Source organism: Orcinus orca, chromosome 16 (assembly GCF_937001465.1).
Source record: "Orcinus orca chromosome 16, mOrcOrc1.1, whole genome shotgun sequence".
Lineage (NCBI taxonomy): Eukaryota > Metazoa > Chordata > Mammalia > Artiodactyla > Delphinidae > Orcinus > Orcinus orca.
Window position 1 is genome coordinate 29,058,467 of NC_064574.1, and position 27,918 is coordinate 29,086,384.

At 38.6% G+C, this 27,918-nt stretch overlaps 1 protein-coding gene across 5 annotated transcripts in view; it reads right to left on the minus strand.

The window, feature by feature from the left end:
• The window catches only part of SIRPB1 (signal regulatory protein beta 1), a 75,109-nt gene extending 48,139 nt beyond the window's left edge, over positions 1–26,970 (minus strand). For 4 of the 5 annotated variants that reach the window (XM_049699742.1, XM_049699743.1, XM_049699741.1 and 1 more), the window contains exons 1-2: positions 26,843–26,970; positions 623–976 (exon numbers count right to left, since the gene is read on the minus strand). In XM_049699742.1, the coding sequence (XP_049555699.1) occupies positions 623–976; positions 26,843–26,915 (427 nt within the window). In that variant the 5' untranslated portion in view covers positions 26,916–26,970. Of the gene's footprint in view, positions 1–622; positions 977–25,473; positions 25,518–26,842 lie in introns of those variants that run through there. The other variant, XM_049699744.1, reaches the window with a different exon arrangement.
• Between the last annotated feature and the right edge of the window lie 948 nt (positions 26,971–27,918).

The window sequence follows — 27,918 nt, forward strand, 5'->3', positions numbered from 1 at the left end:
GCCCGGGCCGTCAGAGTAAACACTGAACCTATGGCTCTAGGAATTTCTTCTCAGTGTGATGTTTCTGAAGAGGAAATAAAGAAACCCTGCCCTGGATAGACTTCTCTTTGGAAGGGGAGAGAACATAAGTTCCACGGGAGAAGAGCCTTGTCTGCTTTGGTCACTGCTGCTTCCACAACATCTGGAGCAGGGCCTGGCACACAGTAGGTGCTCGATAGGTGCTGAATAAAGAGAAGACTCAGCCACATTGAGGGGGGCACTCTCTGGAGGCAGGAGGTGATACCTGGGCTGTGACGGGGCAAGTTGCTCAGACTTTCAGTTCCCTCAGCCCTGGAACCAAAGGGCTAGACGGGATGGAAAAGGCAAGGGCTGTGAAGCCAGGCAGACTGGGGTTCCAGACTTTTCTCAGCTTTCCCAGTTGTGGGGCCTTTGGCAAGTAGCACAACCTCTGCAGGCCTCAGTTTCCCTGATCTGTAGAAGGGAGTGAAATCAGATCATGATATAAACACCCACTGCTGCACTTGATCCTTCTTTTTTTTCTTTTTTCTCAAAGGATGGAGGGCATTCTTGTTGACTTGTTGTCACAGACCAGGGGGACAAAAGAGACCCAGGCCATACTCACCACTCACAGTGAGATGAGTGCCTGGTCCAGACTTAAACTCCACGTCAGGGCTTCCTCTCTTGAACTTCACACAGTAGTACATACCGGTGTCTGCTGGCGTGATGTTACTGATGCGGATGGAACAGTCCATGTTGTTTCTCCTTGTAGTATCTGCAACAGTTGTTACTCGAGGGAAAGGAACTCCGCTGACACTGTAGATTAACTCCCGGCCTGGCCCTGTGCCCCTGAACCACTTGACGGGCCCCACGGGGAGCAGGGAGGTCACGTCGCAGCGCAGAGTGGCCGTCTCTCCTGCTGCAACTGAAACTGACCTGTCAGGCTGAATCACCTGCAGCTCGTCCTCACCTGCCACTCCTGGAGGGAAACACAATCCAGTTATTTATTCATCCTTAGGTGATCCTGTAGGTTTTCTCAGTTATTTATCAACAACAGTTTTCATTAACTTAGTGCACCATGAGCCAGCCTTGAACTCAGCCCATTGCGTGTATATTGCATGCAACCTGCACAATGAACCTATAACGTGAGACCCTAATACAAGAGAGGAATTGAGGCACAGAGAGGTTAAATGATGTGGCAGAGAATGAGTTTGAGTACTTGAGCCCTCTTTGGAAGTGTCATACTTCACCAAATATTTCTGGCTGTTCACTTTGTGGCCTCCTGGAGTGCTGAACTTCTGGCCTTTGCATTAGGTGGGATCACATGGCTTCTTTAGACCACTGAGTTGTGAGGAGAAGTGATGGATATATTTCGTAGGTTATTCATTTAACTGCAAGAGGCTTTATGGACCAACTTCCATCTTCCCCAGAGATCCACATTCTCATGATGAGGTTGGCTCCAACAACCTGGATACTTGAGTGGCAGTGATGTGCAGAGCTCCCAACACAATGAACATTTAGTTTAAGAAGAAAGTAAAACATTGTTTCAAGTCCCTAGCATTTTTTCCCAATTACAGAGTCATGTTTTATTAGTTACCTAAGGCTGCTGTAATAAATTATCAAAAATTTAGTGGCTTGAAGTGACAGTTTTATTATAATTCTGGATGTCAAAGGACCAGAAATGGTATTACTGGACTAAAATCAAGAAGTTAGTTGGGCTACATTTCTTCTGGATGCTCTGATCATTGTCTCTCCAAATTTTTGAGACTGTCTACACTCCTTTTCGCATGGTTTCCATCTTCTTATGACTCTAATGTTGCTTCCATTGTCACTTGTACTTCTCTAACTTTGGCTTTCCTGCCTCATTCTTATAAGATTATATTGGGCCCACAATGATAATCTAGGATATTCTCCCCATAGCAAGGGTCTTAACTTAATCACTTTTACAAAATCTCTTTTTCCAAGTAAAGTAAAATATTCACAGGTGAGTATAGGACATAGATCTCTTTGGGGGGGTTACTTTTTTCTTTTTACTTGATTTATAACTTTTTTATACTGAAGTCTTGTTGATTTACAGTGTTTTGGTAATTTCTGCTGTACTAAAATTGGCTCATTTATACATACATATATTCTTGTATATACATATATACATTCTTTTTTTTAATATATTCTTTTCCATTATGACTTATCATAGCATACTGAATATAGTTCTCTGTGCTATATAGTAGGACCTTGTTGTTTATCCATTCCATATATAATAGATTACATTACCCCTACCCTCTCCTCCTTGGCAACCACAAGTTTGTTCTCTATGTCCGTGAGTCTGTTTCTGTTTTGTAGATAGGTTCCGTTGTCTCATCTTTTTTTGGGGGGGAGGTCCATGTGGCATAGCTTGCGGGATCCTAGTTCCCCAACCAGGGATCGCACCCAGGCCCCCTGAAGTGGAAACGTGGAGTCCTAACTACTGGACCACCAGAGAATTCCCTGTGTCATCTTTTAGATTCCACATATAAATATCATATGGTGTTTCTCTTTTCTCTTTCTGACTTACTTCACTTAGTATGATAATCTCTAGTTGTGTCCATGTTGCTGCAAATGACATTATTTCATTCTTTTTTATGGATGAATAGTATCCCATTGTATATATGTACCACATCTTCTTTATCCATTCATCTGTCGATGGACTTTTAGGTTGTTCCCATGTCTTAGTTTTTGTGAATAGTGCTGCTATATGAACATAGGGGTGCATGTATCTTTTTGGATAAGAGTTTTGTCTGGATATATGCCCATGAGTGGGATCACTGAATCATATGGTAATTCTATTTTTATTTTTCTGAGGAACCTCCATATTGTTTTCCATAGTGGCTGTACCAACTTACATTCCTGCCAACAGTATAGGAGAGTTCTCTTTTCTCCACATCCTCTCCAACATTTGTTATTTGTAGAGCTTTTAAGGGTGACCATTCTGACTGATGTGAGGTGGTACCTAATTTTAGTTTTGACTTGCATTTCTCTAATAATTAGTAAGCATCTTTTCATGTGCCTATTGGCCATTTGTATTTATTCTTTGGAGAAATGTTGTTGAGTTGTATGAGCCGTTTGTATATTTTGGAAAGCAACCCCTTGTTGTTCAAATCCTTTGTGAATATTTTCTCCCATTCAGTAGGTTGTTTTTTTGTTTTGTTTATGGTTTCTTTTGCTATGCAAAAGCTTGTAAGTTTGATTAGGTCCCATTGTTTGTTTTTATTTCTATTGCCTTGGGAGACGGACCTAAGAAAACTTTGGTATAATTTATGTCAAAAAATGTTTTGCCTATGATCTCTTCTAGGAGTTTTATGGTGTCATGACTTATGTTTAAATCTTTAAGTCATTTTGAGTTTATTTTTTTGTATTGTGAAAGGGTATGTTCTAATTTCATCGATTTACATGCAGCTGTCCAACTTTCCCAACACCATTTGCTGAAGAGACTGTCTTTTTCCCATTATATATTCTTGCTTCTTTTGTCAAACATTAATTGACTGTAAGTGTGTGGGTTTATTTATGTGCTCTCTATTCTGTTCCATTGACCCATATGTCTGTTTTTGTGCCAATACCATGTTGTTTTGAGTACTGTAGCTTTGTAGTATTGTCTGAAGTTTGGGAGGGTTATGCTTCATGCTTTGTTCTTTTTATTCAGGATTGCTTTGGCAATTCTGAGTCTTTTGTGGTTCCATATAAATTTTAGGAGTATTTATTCTAGTTCTGGGGAAAATGTCATGGGTAATTTGATAGGGATTGAATTAAATCTGTAGATTGCTTTGGGTAGTATGGCCATTTTAACAATATTAATTCTTCCAATCCAAAAGCATGGGATATCTTTCCTTTTCTTTGAATAATCTTCAGTTTCCTTTATTAATGTTTTATAGTTCTCAGTGTATAAGTCTTTCACCTCCTTAGTCAGGATTATTCCTAAGTATTTTATTTTGGGGGGTGTGAGTTTTAAAGCTATTGTTTTTTTTACATTCCCTTCCTGACATTACATTGTGAGTGTAAAGAAATGCAACCAATTTTTCTATATTAATCTTGTATCCTGCTACCTTGTGGCATTTGTTGATCAGTTCTAGTAGTTTTTGTGTGGAGTCTTTAGGATTTTCTATATATAGTATCATGTCATCTTCATATAATGACAATTTTACCTCTTTCCTTCCAATTTAGATACATTTTATTTCTTTTTCTTGTCTGATTTCTGTAGCTGGGACTTCCAATACTATGTTGAATAGAAGAGGTGAGAGTGGGCATCCTTGTCTTTTTCCAGTTTTTAGTGGAAAGTCTTTCAGATTTTCACCATTGAGTATTATTTTAGCTGTGCGTTTGTCATAAATAGTTTTGTTCCCTGTATACCCACTTCAGCAAGAGTTTTTATCATGAATTGATGTTGAATTTTGTGAAACGTTTTTTCTGCATCTATTGAGATGATCATGTGGTATTGTTTGTGGGGTGTATCATATTGATTTATTTCTGTATGTCAAAACATTCTTGTGAACTTGGGATGAATCCAACTTGTCCGTGGTGTATGATCTTGTTTATGTGTTGTTGGATTTGGTTTGCTAATATTTTGTTGAGAATTTTTGCATCTATATTCATCAAAGATATTGGCTTGTAATTTTCTTTTTTGGTGGTGTCTTTGTGTGGTTGTGATATCAGGGTAATGGTGGCTTCATAGAATGTCTTTGGGAGTGTTCCCTCCTCTTCAACTTTTTGGAGGAGTTTGAGAAGGATCTGTATAAGTTCTTCTATGTATGTTTTGTAGAGTTCACCTGTGAAGCCATCTGGTCCTGGACTTTTGTTTGTAGGAAGTTTTTTATTACACATTCTACTTCACCTCTCATGATCAGTCTGTTCAAATTATCTATTTCTTCTTGATTCATTATTGGTGGGCTGTATGTTTCTAGAAACTTGTCCATGTCTTCTATGTTGTCGAATTTGTTGGCATATAATTGTTCATAGTATTCCCTTATGTTTTTTTGTATTTCTACAGTATCAAATGTAATGTCTCCTTTTTCATTTCTTATTTTATTTATCCATGATCTCTCTCTTTTCTTCTGGGTGAGCCTGGCCAAAGGTTTGTCAATCTTGTTACCCTTTCAAAGAACCAATTCTTGGTTTTATTGATTTTTTCCTACTGTTTTTTAATCTCTATTTTATTTCCTCTCTGATATTTATTATTTCTTCCCTTCTGCTGGCTTTACATTTTGTTTGTTCTTTTTTTCTAATTCTTTTAAGTGGTAGGCTATGTTGTTTATTTGAGAATTTTCTTGTTTCTTTGATGAAGGCTATGAACTGTATTGCTATGAACTTCCCTCTAAGGACTGCATTTGTTGCATCCCATAGATTTTGTATTGTTGTGTTTTCATTGTCATTTGTCTCAAGGTATTTTTAAAATTTCCTCTTTGATTTCATCCTCGACCCATTGGTTTTTTAGTAGCATTTTATTTGGTCTCCATGTAATCTTTTTCCTCATTTCTTTTTCTGCGGTTGATTTTAGTTGAATGCTGTTGTGTTCAGAAAAGATGTTTGAGATACTTTCTATACTCTTAAATTCATTGAGGTCTGTTTTGTGTCCCAATATGTGATCATTCCTAAAGAATGTTTCATGTGCACTTGAAAAGAATGTGTAGTCTGTTTTTTTTTTTTAATGTAAAGTCTTGAAAATATCAATGAAGTCCAACTGTTCTATTGTATCATTTAGGACATTCTGTCTAGAAGATCTGTCCATTGATGTGAGTGGGGTGTTAAAATCTAATTATTGTATTCCTGTCAATTTCTCCCTTTATTTCTGTTAGTATTTGTTTTATGTATTTGGCTGCTCCTATATTATGTGCATATATGTTGACTAGTGTAAAATCCTCTTTTTGTGTTGAGCCTTTTATCATTATATAGTGTCCTTCTTTATCTTTAGGGCCTTTGTTTTAAAGTCTATTTTGTTTGATATGAGTATTGTGACCCCCACTTTCTTCCCATTTCTTTTTGCATGAAATATCTTTTTCCATCCCCTTACTTTCAATCTATGTGTGTCTTTTGCCCTAAACTGGGTCTCCTGTAGGCAGCATATTGTAGGCTCTTGTTTTTTTATCCAATCTGCCACTCTGTACCTTTTGATTGTAGCTTTCATTCCATTGATATTTAACGTAATTTTTTTTTTTTTTTTTTTTTTGTGGTATGCGGACCTCTCACTGTTGTGGTCTCTCCTGTTGCAGAACACAGGCTCTGGACGCGCAGGCTCAGTGGCCATGGCTCACGGGCCCAGCCACTCTGCGGCATGTGGGATCTTCCCGGACCAGGGCACGAACCTGTGTCCCCTGCCTTGGCAGGTGGACTCTCAACCACTGTGCCACCAGGGAAGCCCCAACGTCATTATTGATAGCTATGTATTTATTGCCATTTTGAGCCTGTTTTCCCATTGATTTTGTATTTCTTCTTTGTCCCTTTCATTTTCTTTTTGTGGTTTAATGATTTTCTTTTGTATTATACTTATTTCTCTTCTTTCTGGTTTTTGTGAGTCTATTGTATGTTTTTGATTTGTGGTTACCTGTTTTTCAAGTATATTAACCCCATCTATATCTACTTGCCTTAGACTGGTAGTCATAGAGGCTCAAACACATTCTATGAAATGAAAACAAATGTACATTTTCTTACTCTCCTCCCCCACATTTTATCAGTATGATTCTGATGTCCTCTTTTACAACTTTATGTTCATCCTTTTGCTGTTCATTGTGGTTATCATCACTTTCACAGAATTTTTTTGATTTTTTAAATCTGCATACTAGCTTATTTAAGTGATTTGCTTTCTAACTGTGATTTTGTCTTTCCTATATATTCTTACTTCTTTTCTAGAGAAGACCTTTCAATATTTCCTTTAGAATAGGTTTGGTATTGCTATTTTCTTTTAGCTTTGCTTGTCTGAGAAATTCTTTATCTCTCCTTCGATTCTAAATGATAATCTTGCTGGGTAGAGTATTCTAGGTTGCAGATTTTTCCTTTTCAGGGCTTTGAATATATCTTGCCACTTCCTTCTGGCTTACAAAGTGTCTGTAGAGAAATCTGCTGATAGCCTTATAGGGGTTCCCTTGTAATTAACTCTTTGTTTTTCTCTTTCCGCCTTTAGAATCCCCTCTTTATCAACTTTTGCCATTTTTTATTAGAATACATCTTAGTGTAGGTCTCTTTGGGCTTACCTTGTTTGGGACCCTCTGTGCTTCTGTACCTGGATATCTGTTTCCTTCTTTAGGTGTGGGAAGTCTTCAGCCATAATTTTTTCAAATACATTTTTGATCCCCTTTTCTCTTTCTTTCCTTTCTGGAATCCCTATTATGTGTAGAGTGGTAAGCTTTATATTATCCCATAGGTCTCTTATATTCCTTTCATTTTTTTTTTTTATTTGGTTTTCTGTCTGCTGTCCTGATTGGGTGATTTCCATTATTCTATCTTCCAGATCACTTATTTGTTCTCCTGCATTATTCATTCTGCTATTCATTGCCTTTAGTTCACTTTTCATCTCAGCAAATGAGTTTTCTATTTTTTCTTGGTTCCTCTTCATAGTTTCTAGTTCCTTTTTACAGTGTTCTGCATTTCTGTTGATACCCTTTCTTAATTCCTTCAGTATTTTCATTATCTCCTTTTTGAAATCTGTGTCTATTAGACTAAAGAGCTCTGTTTCATTGTTTATTCTTTCAGGGGAATTCTCTTGGTCTTTTAACTGGGATTGGCTCCTCTGCATCTTCATTTTACTTATATTTTTCTTATTCTGTGAGTTTAGGAGAAAAAACTATCTACTGTGGTCTTGGAAGACTATTTATATGTGGGAGTGTCCCTGTGTAGTTTGTGTGGGTTTAACATTTTTGATGTGAGGGCTGTTTTTAGTATGGATGCCTGCCAACTCTTTCCTCAGTGTGTGTTGGCCATTAACCCTTTGGTAGGGGGTATGCAGATGCAGTGGTTTGTGCCCGGTCCTGGGGTTCTTAGCAGCAGTGTTGGCTCACACGTGCCTTGGAGCATGTGATGGGAGTGGAGGCAGCTCTCAACCACTCCTGTAGCCCCAGGGGGCAGCAGTGGCACATTGTAACTGCTCCTTGTGACTGCTCCTGAAGCAAAGGGTTGGTGGTGGTGACGGACAATAGCTCCTGGAGCTTGTGTAGGCAGTGTCCTGCCACTTGAAAGCATGCCTGGGGAAAAAGGCTGCAATGACATGTCCTGCTCCTCCCCTCACACATACCTCAAACAATGGTGCCTGGCCTCTAAGGTGGCCCATGCTTCCTCTGCATACACCCTCAGGTAGGGTTGCACCAGGCTCCAGGCCCTTCAGGCTGTTTCCACACAGACCACCCCAATCCTTTCCCAGGGTCTGATCTCTGAATCCCAAGTTTCAGCACCCAGCCACCTGCTGCATGGGCAGATGAACATCTCAGGATGGGGAGTGCAGGCCTGTGGCACTGACCATCTGTGCCGGTCTCTCTCCATTCTAGCTGCTGCAAACCAGTTATTACATTCTCTTTTGAGGCTCTGAAGCTCCCCACCTGTCCTAGCTGATCTCCCCAGTGGTGAGGGGACTTGCTAGGGTGCAGAACCTTTCCTCTTTCACAGCTCCCTCCAAGGGGTACAGGTCCTGTCCAGATTCCTGTCTCATTTTCATTATTTTTTCTTTTGTCCCACCCAGATACGTGGAGAATTTCTTGCCCTTTCAGAAGTCTAAGTTCTTCTGCCAGTGTTCATTAGATATTCTGTGAGAATTATTCCACATGTAGATATATTTTTGATATATTTGTGGGAGGAGTTGAGTTTCACATCTTCCTAGTCCACCATCTTGATTACTCCTCCTATATTGAGGGGGTATTTTCTGTCTACCACACACATCTGTCCTGACAGTTACAGAAATCAGTTGCCATAAGAAAACTCTAGGACTTCCGGGTAGATGGCGGAAGAGTAAGACGCGGAGATCACCTTCCTCCCCACAGAAACACCAGAAATACATCTACAGGTGGAACAACACCTACAGAACACCTACTGAACTCTGGCAGAAGACCTCAGACCTCCCAAAAGGCAAGAAACCCCCCACGTACCTGGGTAGGGAAAAAGAAAAAAGAATAAACAGAGACAAAAGAATAGGGACGGTGCCTGCACCAGTGGGAGGGAGCTGTGAAGGAGGAAAGGTTTCCACACACTAGGAAGCCCCTTCGCGGGCGGAGATTGCGGGTGGCAGAGGGGAAAAGCTTCAGAGCCGCGGAGGAGAGCACAGCAACAGGGGTGTGGTGGGCAAAGCAGAGAGATTCCCGCACAGAGGATCGGTGCCGACTGGCACTCCCCAGCCCGACAGGCTTGTCTGCTCACTCGCCAGGGCGGGCGGGGCTGGGAGCTGAGGCTCGGGCTTTGGTCGGAGCACAGGGAGAGGACTGGTGTTGGCAGCATGAACACAGCCTGCAGGGGGTTAGTGGGCCACGGCTGGCCAGGAGGGAGTGCAGGGAAAAGTCTGGGCCTGCCGAAGAGGCAAGAGACTTTTTCTTCCCTCTTTGTTTCCTGGTGCGCGAGAAGAGGGGATTAAGAATGCTGCTTAAAGGACCTCCAGAGATGGGCACGAGCCGCGGCTAAAAGTGTGGACCACAGAGACAGGCATGAGATGCTAAGGCTGCTGCTGCCGCCACCACGAAGCCTGTGTGCGAGCACAGGTCACTATCCACACTCTTCTTCCAGGGAACCTGTGCAGCCCACCACTGCCAGGGTCCCGGGATCCAGGGACAACTTCCCCAGGAGAACGCATGACGCACCTCAGTCTGGTGCCATGTCACTCCGGCCTCTGCCGCCGCAGGTTCTCCCTGCACTCCGTGCCCCTCCCTCCCCCAGGCTTGAGTGAGCCAGAGCCCCCGAATCAGCGGCTCCTTTAACCCCGTCCTGTTTGAGTGAAGAACAGACGCCCTCCAGCGACCTACACGCAGAGGCAGGGCCAAATCCAAAGCTGATCCCTTGGGAGCTGTGAGAACTAAGAAGAGAAAGGGAAATCTCTCCCAGCAGCCTCAGAAGCAGCGGATTAAAGCTCAACAATCAATTTGATGTACGCTGCATCTCTGGAATACATGAATAGACAACGAATCATCCCAAATTCAGGAGGTGGATTTTGAGAGCAAGATTTATGATTTTTTCCCCTTTTCCTCTTTTTGTGAGTGTGTATGTGTATGCTTCTGTGTGAGATTTTGTCTGTATAGCTTTGCTTCCACCATTTGTCCCAGGGTTCTATCCGTCTGTTTTTTTGTTTTTTTCTCTTAATAATTATTTTTTATTTTAATAACTTTATTATATTTTATCTTACTTTATTTTATTTTACTTTATCTTCTTTCTTTTTTTCCTTCCTTCCCTCCTTCCTTCCTTCTTCCCTCCCTCCCTCCCTCTTTCTTTCTTTCTAGTTCTACTAATTCTTTCTTTCTACTTGTTCTCCATTTTCTTCTGAGTCGTGTGGATGAAAGGCTCTTGGTTCTCCAGCCAGGAGTTAGTGCTGTGCCTCTGAGGTGTCAGAGCCAACTTCAGGACACTGGTCCACAAGAGACCTCCCAGCTCCACATAATATCAAATGGCAAAAATCTCCCAGAGATCTCCATCTCAACACCAGCACCCAGCTTCACTTAACGACCAGCAAGCTACAGTGCTGGACATCCTATGCCAAACAACTAGCAAGAAAGGAACACAACCCAACCCATTAGGACAGAGGTTGCCCAAAATCATAATAAGTCCACAGACACGCCGAAACACACCAACAGACGTGGACCTGCCCACCAGAAAGACAAGATCCAGCCTCATCCACCAGAACACAGGCACTAGTTCCCTCTACCAGGAAGCCTACACAACCCACTGAACCAACCTTAGCCACTGGGGACAGAAACCAAAAACAATGGGAACTACGAACCTGCAGCCGGCAAAAAGGAGACCCCAAACACAGTAAGATAAGCAAAATGAGAAGACAGAAAAACACACAGCAGATGAAGGAGCAAGGTAAAAACCCACCAGACCTAACAAATGAAGAGGAAATAGGCAGTCTACCTGAAAAAGAATTCAGAATAACGATAGTAAAGATGATCCAAAATCTTGGAAATAGAATAGACAAAATGCAAGAAACATTTAACAAGGACCTAGAAGAACTAAAGATGAAACAATGATGAACAACACATTAAATGAAATGAAAAATACTCTAGATGGGATCAATAGCAGAATAACTGAGGCAGAAGAACGGATAAGTGACCTGGAAGATAAAGCAGTGGAAATAACTACTGCAGAGCAGAATAAAGAAAAAAGAATGAAAAGAACTGAAGACAGTCTCAGAGACCTCTGGGACAACATTAAACGCACCAACATTCGAATTATAGGGGTTCCAGAAGAAGAAGAGAAAAAGAAAGGGACTGAGAAAATATTTGAAGAGATTATAGTTGAAAACTTCCCTAATATGGGAAAGGAAATAGTTAATCAAGTCCAGGAAGCACAGAGAGTCCCATACAGGATAAATCCAAGGAGAAATACGCCAAGACACATATTAACAAACTGTCAAAAATTAAATACAAAGAAAACATATTAAAAGCAGCAAGGGAAAAACAACAAATAACATAAAAGGGAATCCCCATATGGTTAACAGCTGATCTTTCAGCAGAAACTCTGCAAGCCAGAAGGGAGTGGCAGGACATATTGAAAGTGTTGAAGGAGAAAAACCTGCAACCAAGATTACTCTACCCAGCAAGGATCTCATTCAGATTTGATGGAGAAATTAAAACCTTTACAGGCAAGCAAAAGCTGAGAAAGTTCAGCACCACCAAACCAGCTCTACAACAACTGCTAAAGGAAATTCTCTAGGCAAGAAACACAAGAGAAGGAAAAGATCTACAAAAACGAACCCAAAACAATTAGGAAAATGGGAATAGGGACATATATATTGATAATTACCTTAAATGTAAATGGACTAAATGCTCCCACCAAAAGACAGATTGGCTGAATGGATACAAAAACAAGACCCATATATTTGCTGTCTACAAGAGACCCACTTCAGACCTAGAGACACATACAGACTGAAAGTAAGGGGATGGAAAAAGGTATTTCATGCAAATGGAAACCAAAAGAAAGCTGGAGTAGCAATTCTCATATCAGACAAAATAGACTTTAAAACAAAGACTATTAGAAGAGACAAAGAAGGACACTACATAATGATCAAGGGATTGATCCAAGAAGAAGATATAACAATTGTAAATATTTATGCACCCAACATAGGAGCACATCAATACATAAGGCAAATACTAACAGCCATAAAAGGGGAAATTTACAGTAACACATTCATTGTAGGGGACTTTAACACCACACTTTCACCAATGGACAGATCATCCAAAATGAAAATAAATAAGGAAACACAAGCTTTAAATGATACATTAAACAAGAAGGAATTAGTTGATATTTATAGGACATTCCATCCAAAAACAACAGAATACACATTTTTCTCTAGTGCTCATCGAACATTCTCCAGGATAGATCATATCTTGTGTCACAAATCAAGCCTTGGTAAATTTAAGAAAATTGAAATTGTATCAAGTATCGTTTCCGACCACAACGCTATGAGACTAGATACCAATTACAGGAAAAGATCTGTAAAAAATAAAAACACATGGAGGCTAAACAATACACTACTTAATAACGAAGTGCTCACTGAAGAAATCAAAGAGGAAATAAAAAAATACCTAGAAACAAATTACAATGGAGACACGATGACCCAAAATCTATGGGATGCATAAAAGTAGTTCTAAGAGGGAAGTTTATAGCAATACAGTCCTACCTTAAGAAACAGAAAACATCTCGAATAAACAACCTAACCTTTCACCTAAAACAATTAGAGAAAGAAGAACAAAAAAACCCCGAAGTTAGAAGAAGGAAAGAAATCATAAAGATCAGATCAGAAATAAATGAAAAAGAAATGAAGGAAACGATAGCAAAGATCAATAAAACTAAAAGCTGGTTCTTTGAGAAGATAAACAAAATTGATAAACCACTAGCCAGACTCATCAAGAAAAAAAGGGAGAAGACTCAAATCAATAGAATTAGAAATGAAAAAGGAGAAGTAACAACTGACACTGCAGAAATAAAAAAGATCATGAGAGATTACTACAAGCAACTCTATGCCAATAAAATGGACAATCTGGAAGAAATGGACAAATTCTTAGAAATGCACAACATGCCAAGACTGAATCAGGAAGAAATAGAAAATATGAACAGACCAACCACAAACACTGAAATTGAAACTGTGATTACAAATCTTCCAACAAGTAAAAGCCCAGAACCAGATGGCTTCACAGGCGAATTCTATCAAACATTTAGAGAACAGCTAACACCTATCCTTCTCAAACTCTTCCAAAATATAGCAGAGGGAGGAACACTCCCAAATTCCTTCTACAAGGCCACCATCACCTTGATACCAAAACCAGACAAGGATGTCACAAAGAAAGAAAACTACAGGCCAATATCACTGATGAACATAGATGCAAAAATCCTCAACAAAATACTAGCAAACAGAATCCAACAGCACATTAAAAGGATCATACACCATGATCAAGTGGGGTTTATTCCAGGAATGCAAGGACTCTTCAATATATGCAAATCTATCAATGTGATAAACCATATTAACAAACTGAAGGAAAAAAACCATATGATCATCTCAATAGATGCAGAGAAAGCTTTTGAGAAAATTCAACACCCATTTATGATAAACACCCTGCAGAAAGTAGGCAAAGAGGGAACTTTCCTCAACATAATAAAGGCCATATATGACAAGCCGACAGCAAACATCATCCTCACTGGTGAAAAACTGAAAGCATTTCCACTAAGATCAGGAACAAGACAAGGTTGCCCACTCTCACCACTCTTAGTCAACATAGTTTTGGAAGTTTTGGCCACAGCAATCAGAGAAGAAAAGAAATAAAAGGAATCCAAATCGGAAAAAAAGAAGTAAAGCTCTCACTGTTTGCAGATAACATGATACTATACATAGAGAATCCTAAAGATGCTACCAGAAAACTACTAGAGCTAATCAATGAATTTGGTAAAGTAGCAGGATACAAAATTAATGCACAGAAATCTCTGGCATTCCTATATACTAATGATGAAAAATCTGAAAGTGAAATCAAGAAAACACTCCCATTTACCATTGCAACAAAAGAATAAAATATCTAGGAATAAACCTACCTAAGGAGACAAAAGACCTGTATGCAGAAAATTATAAGACACTGATGAAAGAAATTAAAGATGATACAAATAGATGGAGAGATATACCATGTTCTTGGATTGGAAGAATCAACATTGTGAAAATGACTCTACTACCCAAAGCAATCTACAGATTCAATGCAATCCCTATCAAACTACCACTGGCATTTTTCACAGAACTAGAACAAAAAATTTCGCAATTTGTAGGGAAACACAAAAGACCCCGAATAGCCAAAGCAATCTTGAGAACGAAAAAAGGAGCTGGAGGAATCAGGCTCCCTGACTTCAGACTATACTACAAAGCTACAGTAATCAAGACAGTATGGTACTGGCACAAAACAGGAAAGATAGATCAATGGAACAGGATAGAAAGCCCAGAGATAAACCCACACACATATGGTCACCTTATCTTTGATAAAGGTGGCAGGAATGTACAGTGGAGAAAGGACAGCCTCTTCAATAAGTGGTGCTGGGAAAACTGGACAGGTACATGTAAAACTATGAGATTAGATCACTCCCTAACACCATACACAAAAATAAGCTCAAAATGGATTAAAGACCTAAATGTAAGGCCAGAAACTATCAAACTCTTAGAGGAAAACATAGGCAGAACACTCTATGTCATAAGTCACAGTAAGATCCTTTTTTACCCACCTCCTAGAGAAATGGAAATAAAAACAAAAATAAACAAATGGGACCTAATGAAACAGAAAGTCTTTTGCACAGCAAAGGAAACCATAAAGAAGACCAGAAGACAACCCTCAGAATGGGAGAAAATATTTGCAAATGAAGCAACTGACAAAGGATTAATCTCCAAAATTTACAAGCAGTTCATGCAGCTCAATAACAAAAAAACAAACAACCCAATCCAAAAATGGGCAGAAGACCTAAATAGACATTTCTCCAAAGAAGATATACAGACTGCCAACAAACACATGAAAGAATGCTCAACATCATTAATCATTAGAGAAATGCAAGTCAAAACTATAATGAGATATCATCTCACACCAGTCAGAATGGCCATCATCAAAAAATCTAGAAACAATAAATGCTGGAGAGGGTGTGGAGAAAAGGGAACACTCTTGCACTGCTGGTGGGAATGTGAATTGGTAAAGCCACTATGGAGAACAGTATGGAGGTTCCTTAAAAAACTACAAATAGAACTACCATATGACCCAGCAATCCCACTACTGGGCATATACCCTGAGAAAACCAAAATTCAAAAAGAGTCATGTACCAAAATGTTCATTGCAGCTCTATTTACAATAGCCCGGAGTTGGAAACAACCTAACTGCCCATCATCGGATGAATGGATAAAGAAGATGTGGCACATATATACAATGGACTATTACTCAGCCATAAAAAGAAATGAAATTGAGCTATTTGTAATGAGGTGGATAGACCTAGAGTCTGTCATACAGAGTGAAGTAAGTCAGAAAGAAAAAGACAAATACCATATGCTAACACATATATATGGAATTTAAGAAAAAAAATATCATGAAGAACCTAGGGGTAAGACAGGAATAAAGACGCAGACCTACTGGAGAGTGGACTTGAGGATATGGGGAGGGGGAAGGGTGAGCTGTGACAGGGCGAGAGAGAGTCATGGACATATACACACTAACAAACGTAAGGTAGATAGCTAGTGGGAAGCAGCCGCATGGCACAGGGATATGGGCTCGGTGCTTTGTGACAGCCTGGAGGGGTGGGATAGGGAGGGTGGGAGGGAGGGAGACGCAAGAGGGAAGACATATGGGAACATATGTATATGTATAACAGATTCACTTTGTTATAAAACAGAAACTAACACACCAGTGTAAAGCAATTATACCCCAATAATGATGTTAAAAAAAAAAAAGGGAGAAGACTCAAATCAATAGAATTAGAAATGAAAAAGGAGAGGTAACAACTGACACTGCAGAAATATAAAAGATCATGAGAGATTACTACAAACAACTCTATGCCAATAAAATGGACAACCTGGAAGAAATGGACAAATTCTTAGAAAGGCACAACGTGCCAAGACTGAATCAGGAAGAAATAGAAAATAGGAACAGACCAATCACAAGCACTGAAATTGAAACTCTGATTAAAAATCTTCCAACAAACAGAAGCCCAGGACCAGATGGCTTCACAGGCGAATTCTATCAAACATTTAGAGAACAGCTAACACCTATCCTTCTCAAACTCTTCCAAAATATAGCAGAGGGGCAAACACTCCCAAACTCATTCTATAAGGCCACCATCACCCTGATACCAAAACCAGACAAGGATGTCACAAAGAAAGAATACTACAGACCAATATCACTGATGAACATAGATGCAAAAATCCTCAACAAAATACTAGCAAACAGAATCCAACAGCATATTAAAAGGATCATACACCATGATCAAGTGGGGTTTATTCCAGGAAGGCAAGGATTCTTCAATATATGCAAATCAATCAATATGATACACCATAGTAACAAATTGAAGGAGAAAAACCATATGATCATCTCAATAGATGCAGAGAACGCTTTTGACATAATTCAACACCCATTTATGATAAAAACCCTGCAGAAAGTAGGCATAGAGGGAACTTTCCTCAACATAATAAAGGCCATATATGCAAACCCACAGCCAACATCGTCCTCAATGGTGAAATACTGAAAGCATTTTGACTAAGATCAGGAAAAAGACAAGGTTGCCCACTCTCACCACTATTATTCAACATAGTTTTGGAAGTTTTAGCCACAGCAATCAGAGAAGAAAAGGAAATAAAAGGAATCCAAATTGGAGAAGAAGAAGTAAATCTGTCACTATTTGCAGATAACATGATACTATCCATAGAGAATCCTAAAGGTGTTACCAGAAAACTACTAGAGTTAATCAATGAATTTGGTAAAGTAGCAGGATACAAAATTAATGCACAGAAATCTCTGGCATTCCTATATACTAATGATGAAAAATCTGAAAGTGAAATCAAGAAAACACTCCCATTTACCATTGCAACAAAAGAATAAAATATCTAGGAATAAACCTACCTAAGGAGACAAAAGACCTGTATGCAGAAAATTATAAGACACTGATGAAAGAAATTAAAGATGATACAAATAGATGGAGAGATATACCATGTTCTTGGATTGGAAGAATCAACATTGTGAAAATGACTCTACTACCCAAAGCAATCTACAGATTCAATGCAATCCCTATCAAATTACCACTGGCATTTTTCACAGAACTAGAACAAAAAATTTCACAATTTGTATGGAAACACAAAAGACCCCGAATAGCCAAAGCAATCTTAAGAACAAAAAACGGAGCTGGAGGAATCATGCTCTCTGACTTTAGACTATACTACAAAGCTACAGTAATCAAGACAGTATGGTACTGGCAGAGAAACAGAAAAATAGATCAATGGAACAGGATAGAAAGCCCAGAGATAAACCCACACACATATGGTCAACTTATCTTTGATAAAGGTGGCAGGAATGTACAGTGGAGAAAGGACAGCCTCTTCAATAAGTGGTGCTGGGAAAACTGGACAGGTACATGTAAAACTATGAGATTAGATCACTCCCTAACACCATACACAAAAATAAGCTCAAAATGGATTAAAGACCTAAATGTAAGGCCAGAAACTATCAAGCTCTTAGAGGAAAACATAGGCAGGACACTCTATGACATAAATCACAGTAAGATCCTTTTTTACCCACCTCCTAGAGAAATGGAAATAAAAACAAAAATAAACAAATGGGACCTAATGAAACGGAAAGTCTTTTGCACAGCAAAGGAAACCATAAAGAAGGCCAGAAGACAACCCTCAGAATGGGAGAAAATATTTGCAAATGAAGCAACTGACAAAGGATTAATCTCCAAAATTTATAAGCAGCTCATGCAGCTTAATAACAAAACAAACCCCAATCCAAAAATGGGCAGAAGACCTAAATAGACATTTTTCCAAAGAAGATATACAGACTGCCAACAAACACATGAAAGAATGCTCAACATCATTAATCATTAGAGAAAGGCAAATCAAAACTATAATGAGATATCATCTCACACCAGTCAGAATGGCCATCATCAAAAAATCTAGAAACAATAAATGCTGGAGAGGGTGTGGAGAAAAGGGAACACTCTTGCACTGCTGGTGGGAATGTGAATTGGTAAAGCCACTATGGAGAACAGTATGGAGGTTCCTTAAAAAACTACAAATAGAACTACCATATGACCCAGCAATCCCACTACTGGGCATATACCCTGAGAAAACCAAAATTCAAAAAGAGTCCTGTACCAAAATGTTCATTGCAGCTCTATTTACAATAGCCCGGAGATGAAAACAACCTAAGTGTCCATCATCGGATGAATGGATAAAGAAGATGTGGCACATATATACAACGGCATATTACCCAGCCATAAAAAGTAACGAAATTGAGCTATTTGTAATGAGGTGGATAGACCTAGAGTCTGTCATACAGAGTGAAGTAAGTCAGGAAGAAAAAGACAAATACCATATGCTAACACATATATATGGAATTTAAGAAAAAAAATCTCATGAAGAACCTAGGGGTAAGACAGGAATAAAGACGCAGACCTACTAGATAATGGACTTGAGGATATGGGGAGGGGGAAGGGTAAACTGTGACAAAGTGAGAGAGAGGCATGGACATATATACACTACCAAACTTAAGGTAGATAGCTAGTGGGAAGCAGCCGCATAGCACAGGGAGATCAGTTCCGTGCTTTGTGACTGCCTGGAGGGGTGCGATAGGAAGGGTGGTAGAGAGGGAGATGCAAGAGGGAAGAGATATGGAAACACATGTATATATATAACTGATTCATTTTGTTGTAAAGCAGAAACTAACACACCATCGTAAAGCAATTATACTCCAATAAAGATGTTAAAAAAAAAAAACTCTATGTATGTGTCATTGTTACACAGGATGAACGACAAGGCAACTTAGTGGAATCTGAAGAAGGGCTATTCAAGCAGCGCACTGGTCAAATAGTTTGTAATATTAAACTAGATCGATGATAGAAGAGGAAATAAAATATTCACAAATACATAGAAATCAAACAACCTTCTCTTAAAAAATCAGTAGCTCAGGTCTTCCCTGGTGGCACAGTGGTTGAAAGTCCGCCTGCCGATACCGTGGAAATGGGTTCGTGCCCCAGTCCGGAAAGGTCCCACATGCCGTGGAGTGGCTGGGCCCATGAGCCATGGCTGCTGAGCCTGCACGTCCAGGGCCTGTGCTCTGCAACCGGCGAGGCCACAACAGTGAGAGGCCCGCTTATCGCAAAAAAAAAAAAAAAAAAATCAGTAGGTCAAAGAAAAAATCAAAAGGGAACTTAGATGCCTGGAGAAAAATGAAAACATAAACACATAACACCAAAACGTGTGAGATGCACAGAAAGCAACCTTAAAGGGAAATTTATGGCTGAAAATGCAGACGTTTAAGAAAAGATCACAAAACAGTAATTTTACTATACACCATAAGAAACTAGAGAAAGAAGATTAAAGTAAACCCAAAACCCAAAGCTAGAAAGGAAAGGTAATAGTCAAGATTAGTGAAGAGAAAAATAAAATGTGAATTTAAAATAAAACAGAGAAAATCTACAAAACCAAGAGTGGTTCTTCACAAAGATTAATACAATTGACAAAATTTTAGCTAGATTGACTAAGAAAAAAAAAGAACAGGGAGAAAGAGAGAGAGAAGGCCCAAATAACTAAAATCAGAAATAAAAGAACATACTAATAATTTTACAGAGATAAAAAAGATTATAAAAGAGTACTATGAATTATTAAACAACAAAAAATTAGATAACCTAGATAAAATGGACCAATTTCTAGAAATACACTACACCAAGGCTGAATTATGAAGAAATATAAAATCAGAGTAGTCCTATAACTAGCAATGAGATTCAATCAATAATCAAAAATCTCCCAAAAAAGAAAGCCCAGGACCACTTGGCTTCACTGCTGAATCCTCCCAAACTTTTGAAGAACACTAACATTATTCCTCCTCAAACACTTCCAAAAAAGTGAAGAGGAAGGAAGACTTCTTAATTTTTTCAGAGCCTATTAAAACTCATTCTCCGCATTATTCTGACACCAAAGCCAGACAAAGGAATAAGAAGAAAATACAGACCAATATCTTTTATGACCATTGATGCAACAATCATCAAGAAAATGTTATCAAACCCAATTCAATAGCATATTAAAAGAATTATGCACCATGACCAACTGGGATTTATTGTGAAAATGGTTCAACATATGAAAATCAAACAATTCATTTTACCATTTTAATAGAATAAAGAGGAAAAAAAGATCATCTCATCTGATGCAGAACAAGCATTTAATAAAAGTCAACATTTTCCATGATAAAAACAATCAATAAACTAGGAATAGATGGAAAATTGCCCAATAAATGAAGTCATATGTGAAAAACCCACAGCTAACATCCCAGTTGATGGTGAAATTCTGTAAGCTTTTCCCCTAAGATCAGGAATAGAACAAAGATGCCCACTTTTGCCACTTCTAGTCAACACAATAATGGAAGTTCCAACAAAAGCAATTAGGCAGGAAAAATATATAAAAGTCATTCAAATTGGAAAGAAAAAAGTAAAACTCTCTTGTTTGTACATGACATGATTTTTTATGTAGCAGTTCTAAAGATTCCAACATTTAAAAGCATTAGAGTTAATAAATAAATCCAGCAAATTTTTGAGATATAAAGTCAACACACAAAAATCAGTTGCTTTTCTACACACTAGTGACAAACAATCCAAAAAGGAAGTTAAGCTAGCAATTTCGTTTGTAATAGCTACCAAAAGTGTAAAATACTTAGGAGTAAATTTCACCATGGAAATGAAAGACTTGTGCATTAAAAATCACAAAACATTGCTGAAAGAAATTAAAGAAGACATTAATAAATGAACAAAATATCCTGTTATTATGGATTGGAAGACTTAATATTGTTAAAATGTCAATATTACCTGAAGAAACTACAACATTCTATACAATCCCTATTAAAATCTCAAAGACTTTTTTTTGCACAACTAGAATACCCCATTCTAAATTTCATATGAAATTTCAAGGAACCTCAATTCAGCAAACAATCTTGAAAAAGAAGTACATAATTTGTGGAGTCACATTTCCAGATTTAAAAACTTAATACAAATCTACAATAATCAAAATAGTGTGGTATGCACATTAAGAAACATATATAGAAAAATGGCAATGAATAGAGAACCTAGAAATAAACCCTCACATATATAGTCAAGTGATTTTTAACAAGGGTGTCAAGATCATTCAATGGACAAAGAACAGTGTTTTCAATACATGAATCTGAGGAAACTTGATATTCACATGCAAAAGAATGAAGCTGATCGTTACCTTACACCATATACAAAAATGGTGTATAATCAAAGACCTAAATGTAAGAGCTAAAACTATAAAATTCTGAGAAAAACTCACAGGTGAAACATGACATTGAATTTGGCAATACTTTCTTGGATATGACACCAAAGGCAACAAAAAAAATTTTAGAAATTTTAATCTTGACTTCATCAAGATTAAAACTTTCCTGCATCAGAGGATACTATCAAGAGAGTGAAAAGACAATTTACACAATGAGAGAAAACATTTGCAAAGCATATATCTCATAAGGGATATGTATCAAGAATACTTTAAAAAATCCTACTATTCAGCAACAAAATAACAAACAACTCAATTTAAAAATGAACAAAAGAATTGAATAGATGTTTCTCTAAAGAAGTTATACAGATGGTCAATAAGCATGTGAAACAATATTCAACATCACTAATAATTGGGAAAATGCAAATTAAAACCACAGTGAGATACCCCTACATATCCTGTAGGATGGCTGTTACCAAAAACAAAACAAAACAAAACAATTGAAAATAAGGGTTGGTAAAATGTTGAGAAATTGAAACTCTTGTGCATTGCTGATAGGAGTGCAAAAATGGTGGAATCTCCGTGGAAACACTAGTGTTTTTTAAAACGTATTTTTAACTCTTTGTTATTTTCTTAAGTTAAACATAGAATTTACTATATGATCCAATAAATCCACTCTTAGGTGTATACCCTAAATAATTAAAAGCAGAAGTTCAAGCATACAATTGTCCATCAATGCTCATAGCATCATTATTCTCAATACCAAAAGGTAGTATAAACAACCCAAAATTTCATCAACTGACGAATGTATAAAGAAAATGTGGTGTGTGTGTGTGTGTGTGTGTGTGTGTGTGTATAAACGGAATACAACTCAGCTGTAAGAAAGAATGAAAATTTTCTATTTGCAGCAACATGGATGGACTTGGAAGGCATTGTGCTAAGTGACGTAAGTCAGACAAAGACAAATACTGTATGGTGTCACTTATATGTGGAATCTAAAGAATACAACAAACTAGTTAATATAACAAGAAAGAAACAGACTCACAGACATAGAGAAAAAACTAGTGGTTACCAGCAGGGAGAGGGAAGGTGGGAGGGGCCATATAGGGGTAGGTAATTAAGAGTTACAAATTATTATATATAAAATGAGCTACACGGATATACTGTACAACACCAGAAATGTAGTCAATATTTTATAATAACTATAAATGGAGTATAACCTTTAAAAATTGTGAATCACTATATTGTACACCTGTAACTTATGTAATATTTTACAGCACCTATATTTCAATAAAAAGGGGTAGTATAAACAACCCAAAATTCCATTAATGGATGAAAGGATAAACAAAATGTGATATATATATATATATTTGTATATATACACATATACACATAAATATATATGAAATATGTATGAAATATATTCAATATATTTCAGCCCTAAAAAACAATGATATTCTGACACCTTCCACAGCATATATGAACGTTAAAAATATGCTCAGTGAAATAAGCTAGATTCAAAAGGAAAATAGACGATTCCACTTATATGAAGTCCATAGAATAGGCAAATTCACAGAGAAAAAGTAGAATACGGGTTACCAGTGGCTGCAGGGAAGGAGAAATGGGGAGTTATAGCTTAATGGATACAGAGTTTCTGCTACAGATATTGAAAGAGTTCTGGAAATGTATACTGGTGATGGCTTCACAACATTGTGAAGGAACATAGTGCCACTTTGTAACCTTCAAAATAGTTAAAATGATAAATTTCATGTTATGTATATTTTAATGCAATAAAAGATGTGAACCGAAATAAGATGATTGCCCCATGCAGAGCCTTTGAATTGGACTAAATAGCTCAAAATAAAATAAAATGTGTGGTTCTAAACGCTGATACATTTGAGAAACCTACAAGTGAATGGGGAGATGGAACCATGGAGGCAAGCAAGGAAACAGTAAACTCCAAAATCGTGTTTTGTAAAGAACTGTGGGTGGTTGACTATGTTTGGACAATGAGTTATGAGTTGAAGGGACATGAGTCACCACTGGGCCAATCATTTAACTACAGTTGCAAGTTTTCCAGGTTGACCTCACAGCCTCACTGACTACCAAGTTTCTGGAGATACAGAGAAATGTAAACACATTTCATCTTCTCTGAAATGTCCTACTAAACAGGCATGGGTCTAACTGCAGAGATATAAACCAGAGGAGCAGGCTGTTGTGGTGCCACAAGCAAATCCTGTGTTCTTTTCTATTTCTTCCCTACTCCTTAGGGAGAAAATTTGTGGTTCACCTTTGCAGAGTGTGAGCTGGTAAACCCACCCACTAAGCACTGTTTCTAACCGATCATGCCACCTAAGGAGGGCACATGCTATTACAGGGCAGGTCCTGTGATGTGTCAAGAATATCAAGTGGTTTGGGTTTTTAAGTCTGGAGAAGAAGAGTGAGGTCAGTGAAGCTGAACTGCTAAGACAAAAATGGGAAGAAATATGAAAAATGTTGGAGGGAGAAATGAAAGGAGATGAGGAGAAAAGAGGGATCAGAGAGTTGAGAGGAGCCAGGGGATAGCAAAAACTCTACAATCTGTGTATCAATAATTCTCCTATTACCTCTCTGGTCTAGGCCTTTCCCCTGAACTCTGGACTTGTATGTCCAACTATCCACTCGTCATCTTCTTTGGATAGAAATAAACATCCCACAGTTAACACATCTAAAACTGAACTGAACTTCCCCTACACCCTCTATATCTCACCTGAATCCCCTTTCTTCTTCCAGATGCTCAGGTCTCAAAACCTTGGAGCTTTTCTCTCCCACCACAAATCCTACACATCAAGAAATCCTGTTGCGTCCTCTCCGGCATGCATCCAGAATCTGAACTCCTTCTCTTGTCTCTACTAGGTACTCTCCAGGTGCAACCCACTTTTACGTTTTTTTGAATGAATGTCATGACCTCAAATGCTCTAGTTGCCTCTGTCTGTGTCCTCTGCAGTCTATTCTCAATGAAATGCTAGAATAAATTAAAACTCATGTTAGATCATGTCACTTCTCCCTTCAAAACTTTGCAATAGCAACGATTTCACTCAGAGCAAAAGCCCAAATCCTTCAACACAGGAGGATGATTCTACTTTCAGGACCTTTGCACATGCTGTTTCCTGTCAGGAAGTCTCCTCCCCCAGAAAACCACATGGCTCACTCCAGAACCTTCTTTCAATCTTGGCTCACATTTCCCCTTCTAAGTGATGCCCCCCCCCACAACAAGACTACCAGGTTTAAAATACATCCCCAGCTACAGATTCTCCAAATTCTGTCATCCAGCTACTCTTTTTTTTTTTAACACTTATCACTTTCTAATATACTACATTATTTACTTAATTATAAGTCTATTGTTTATTGTCAGTTCTTCCACTAAGATAAATACCCATGCAGGCAACTACTTTGACTTTTATTCACCAAGGCACCCCACGTTCCTATAAGAGTTCCTGGCATATAGTAGTATGCAAAAAATATATGTATGTTGTGGGAATTGCCCAGTGTGACATCTCCCTGAGGCATTTAATTCTAAGTGGGTAATCTCTGTGAAAATTATGTCAGAAACTGAGTTTCCCATGTAGATGAGTTGGTGAAAAGCAAAAAGGAACTTGTATGTATGCAGGAAGCGGAAGAGCCCAGAAAAAGGCAAACCACAAACCCTCTTCCCCACACTCCACCCTTCTACACACCCATTGGTAGAAACTGAAGAAATCTCATGGGATGGAAACAGGGCCACAGTATCAAGAAGAGCAATTGTTAAAATCAAGAGCTCTAGTATGAGATTGCTTGAGTTCAAATCATACCTCTGCCATGTACCACTGAGTGACCTTGAATTTCTCCTTGCTCAGTTTTCTTATCTGTAAGGTAGGGGTGACAAGAGGATCGAGCTTGGATATAATGATTATATGAGTTAACAGCTGTGGGGATTTCCAGCAGTGTCTGGCATACAATGAGTGTTCAAGAAAATGAATAGTTATTACTCATTAGATTTCTTGAAGCACGGAGGCTTCAACTAGCATTCAATGATATAGCTATAGATAGTTATAGATATGGATATAAATATAATTACAGATACAGATATGGATATGAATATATAGGTCATATAGGCAAGAGTCTCTGTGTCTTTGATATCCCCTTTTCTTCCTCACCCCTATCCAGCGTGGAAGAGTGGACTCCAAGATAGTAATGCACAAAATTCTACTCATTTACCAGGAGAGAAGTTTCCTTGTCTTGGGTGTGGGTAAGGGGTAGATTTATAGAGAAGTAGAAAAGGAGGGATGTTGCTGAAATACAGCAAAGACTAAACATCTGATCATGTCATCTCATGTACACTGAAAAATGATTTAAGGGAAAAATAAGGAAGTCTTTCTGAAATCCAATGTGTCTGGGAACAATTCCTCACACCCACTTATACACATATATACACACACGCACACATTAATACATGCATCCACAAACATGTATTAAAGTGTAACCTAGTATGCTAGTGTACTGGTTGTTTTGAGGATCAAATGAAATTAACACACATGTTTAAAGCTTAGTGAAAAAAAATTTAACACATAGAAAAACCATCCAACACATCATTGACAAAAATTTGGGAGTACACATTGCAAGATTTTAACTCTGCTGTTCTCCAAGTGGCATGATGGGTGATGATAAATCTATTGTTTCCTTCTCAGAATTTTCTGATTTTTCTTCCATTAGCCTTCTCTGAGAAGCTGAGCAGCACAACATGGTTAAAAGAATCAACTCTGGAGCTGTATGGCCTGGACAAGAATCCTGTGCTCCACTGCCTTAGATAGGTGATGTCAGGCAAGTTACTGTCCCTGCCTCAGTTTCCTCATCTGCAAATCAGGGATAATACTCATAGCTACCACACTAGGATGCTGTGATTAACAAGGATTAAACAAGTTAATACACACAAAGCTGTCATTGTTGGTGTTTGAAGCATCATCTGTTTCAATGCCTCTGGTAACCAGCTGCAGGCAATGGATCCACAGAGAAAATGCTCAGATCCCTGATTTCATGCTCTTGAATAATGCCCAGTCCTTGGACTTCTGTGGACTTCTGCCCAGGTGGCACACCCATGTTTACATTTAAGACCTAAAAGTGCAGGGGCAGTGGGAGGTCCAGGGGTCAGGGAAAGGGGATTCTGCCCCAAGGAATGCTTACCTGTGAGTCCCAGCAGTAGAGTCAGCAGCAGGCAAGGAGGAGGATGGTTGGACAAAGAGACAGGGATGGGCATCGTGGAAGCCTGCTCTGTCCAAATGTGTGTCCTGGGGAGAACCTGCACTTCTGTGCTCTGTGGAAAGGAAGGAAGCCCCACCTCCCAATGATGTAAGAGGAAGTGCCTATGATGGGGTGAAATGGCTATGAGATCTTAATCCACTTCTAGGTTATAGACAGTTCCTGCTTCAGATGGTGAAATGGAAATCAGGCAGAGAAATCAGATGGAAAGTGAGGAGTTACTCATCTTATGTTTTCAGACAGATTGGACAAGTCTAACAGAAATAAACTTGCTCCCTACTTGGGGTCTCTGTTCTCTCCACTGGGCCCCTCACTCCATTCATGGTGAACCCCTATTTGGAAGCCCCAGGCAAACTCACAGATCCCAAGAAGGATCTGTTGTTGTGGGCTGTGTTCCAAAGTCCCAAGCCCAGGAGGCTAGGATGTGGCTGGCTTGTGGCCTCATTCTGGAACCTACCTCAACAAAGACGAACTCAACTGAAACAAGGAAGAGGGTTCTCCAGGGGCTCTCAAATATGGGGTGGAACTAGATCTGCTCCTGAAATGACTTTCTATTCCAACCCTTTATTGATATAACTGGTAAAACTTAGCCCAAAAGCACAGTGCAATGAGGACCTCAGAATTTGTATCACCTGCATCTAAAAAAGGAATCATTTCCTACTTCTTTCAGGAGAGGAAGTGGATTATAGGACCCAGAAATTACACTCCCAGGCATTTATCTAAGAGAAATGAAAACTATGTCCACACAAAAGTGGTGTAGATATAGCAAATTTCTTTGTAAAGCAAAAAACTGGAAAAAAATTAAAATGTCTCACAACAAGTGAACAGTTTAACAAACTGTGGTGCATCCATAGCAGGAAATACTACTCAGCAATACAAAGGAATAAGCTATATATGTGTGTAACAACTGAAAGTCTCTTGAAGACATTATGTTGAGTAAACAAAGACAATCTCATAATATCAATTCCACTGATATAACAGTCTCAAAATTATATATAGGG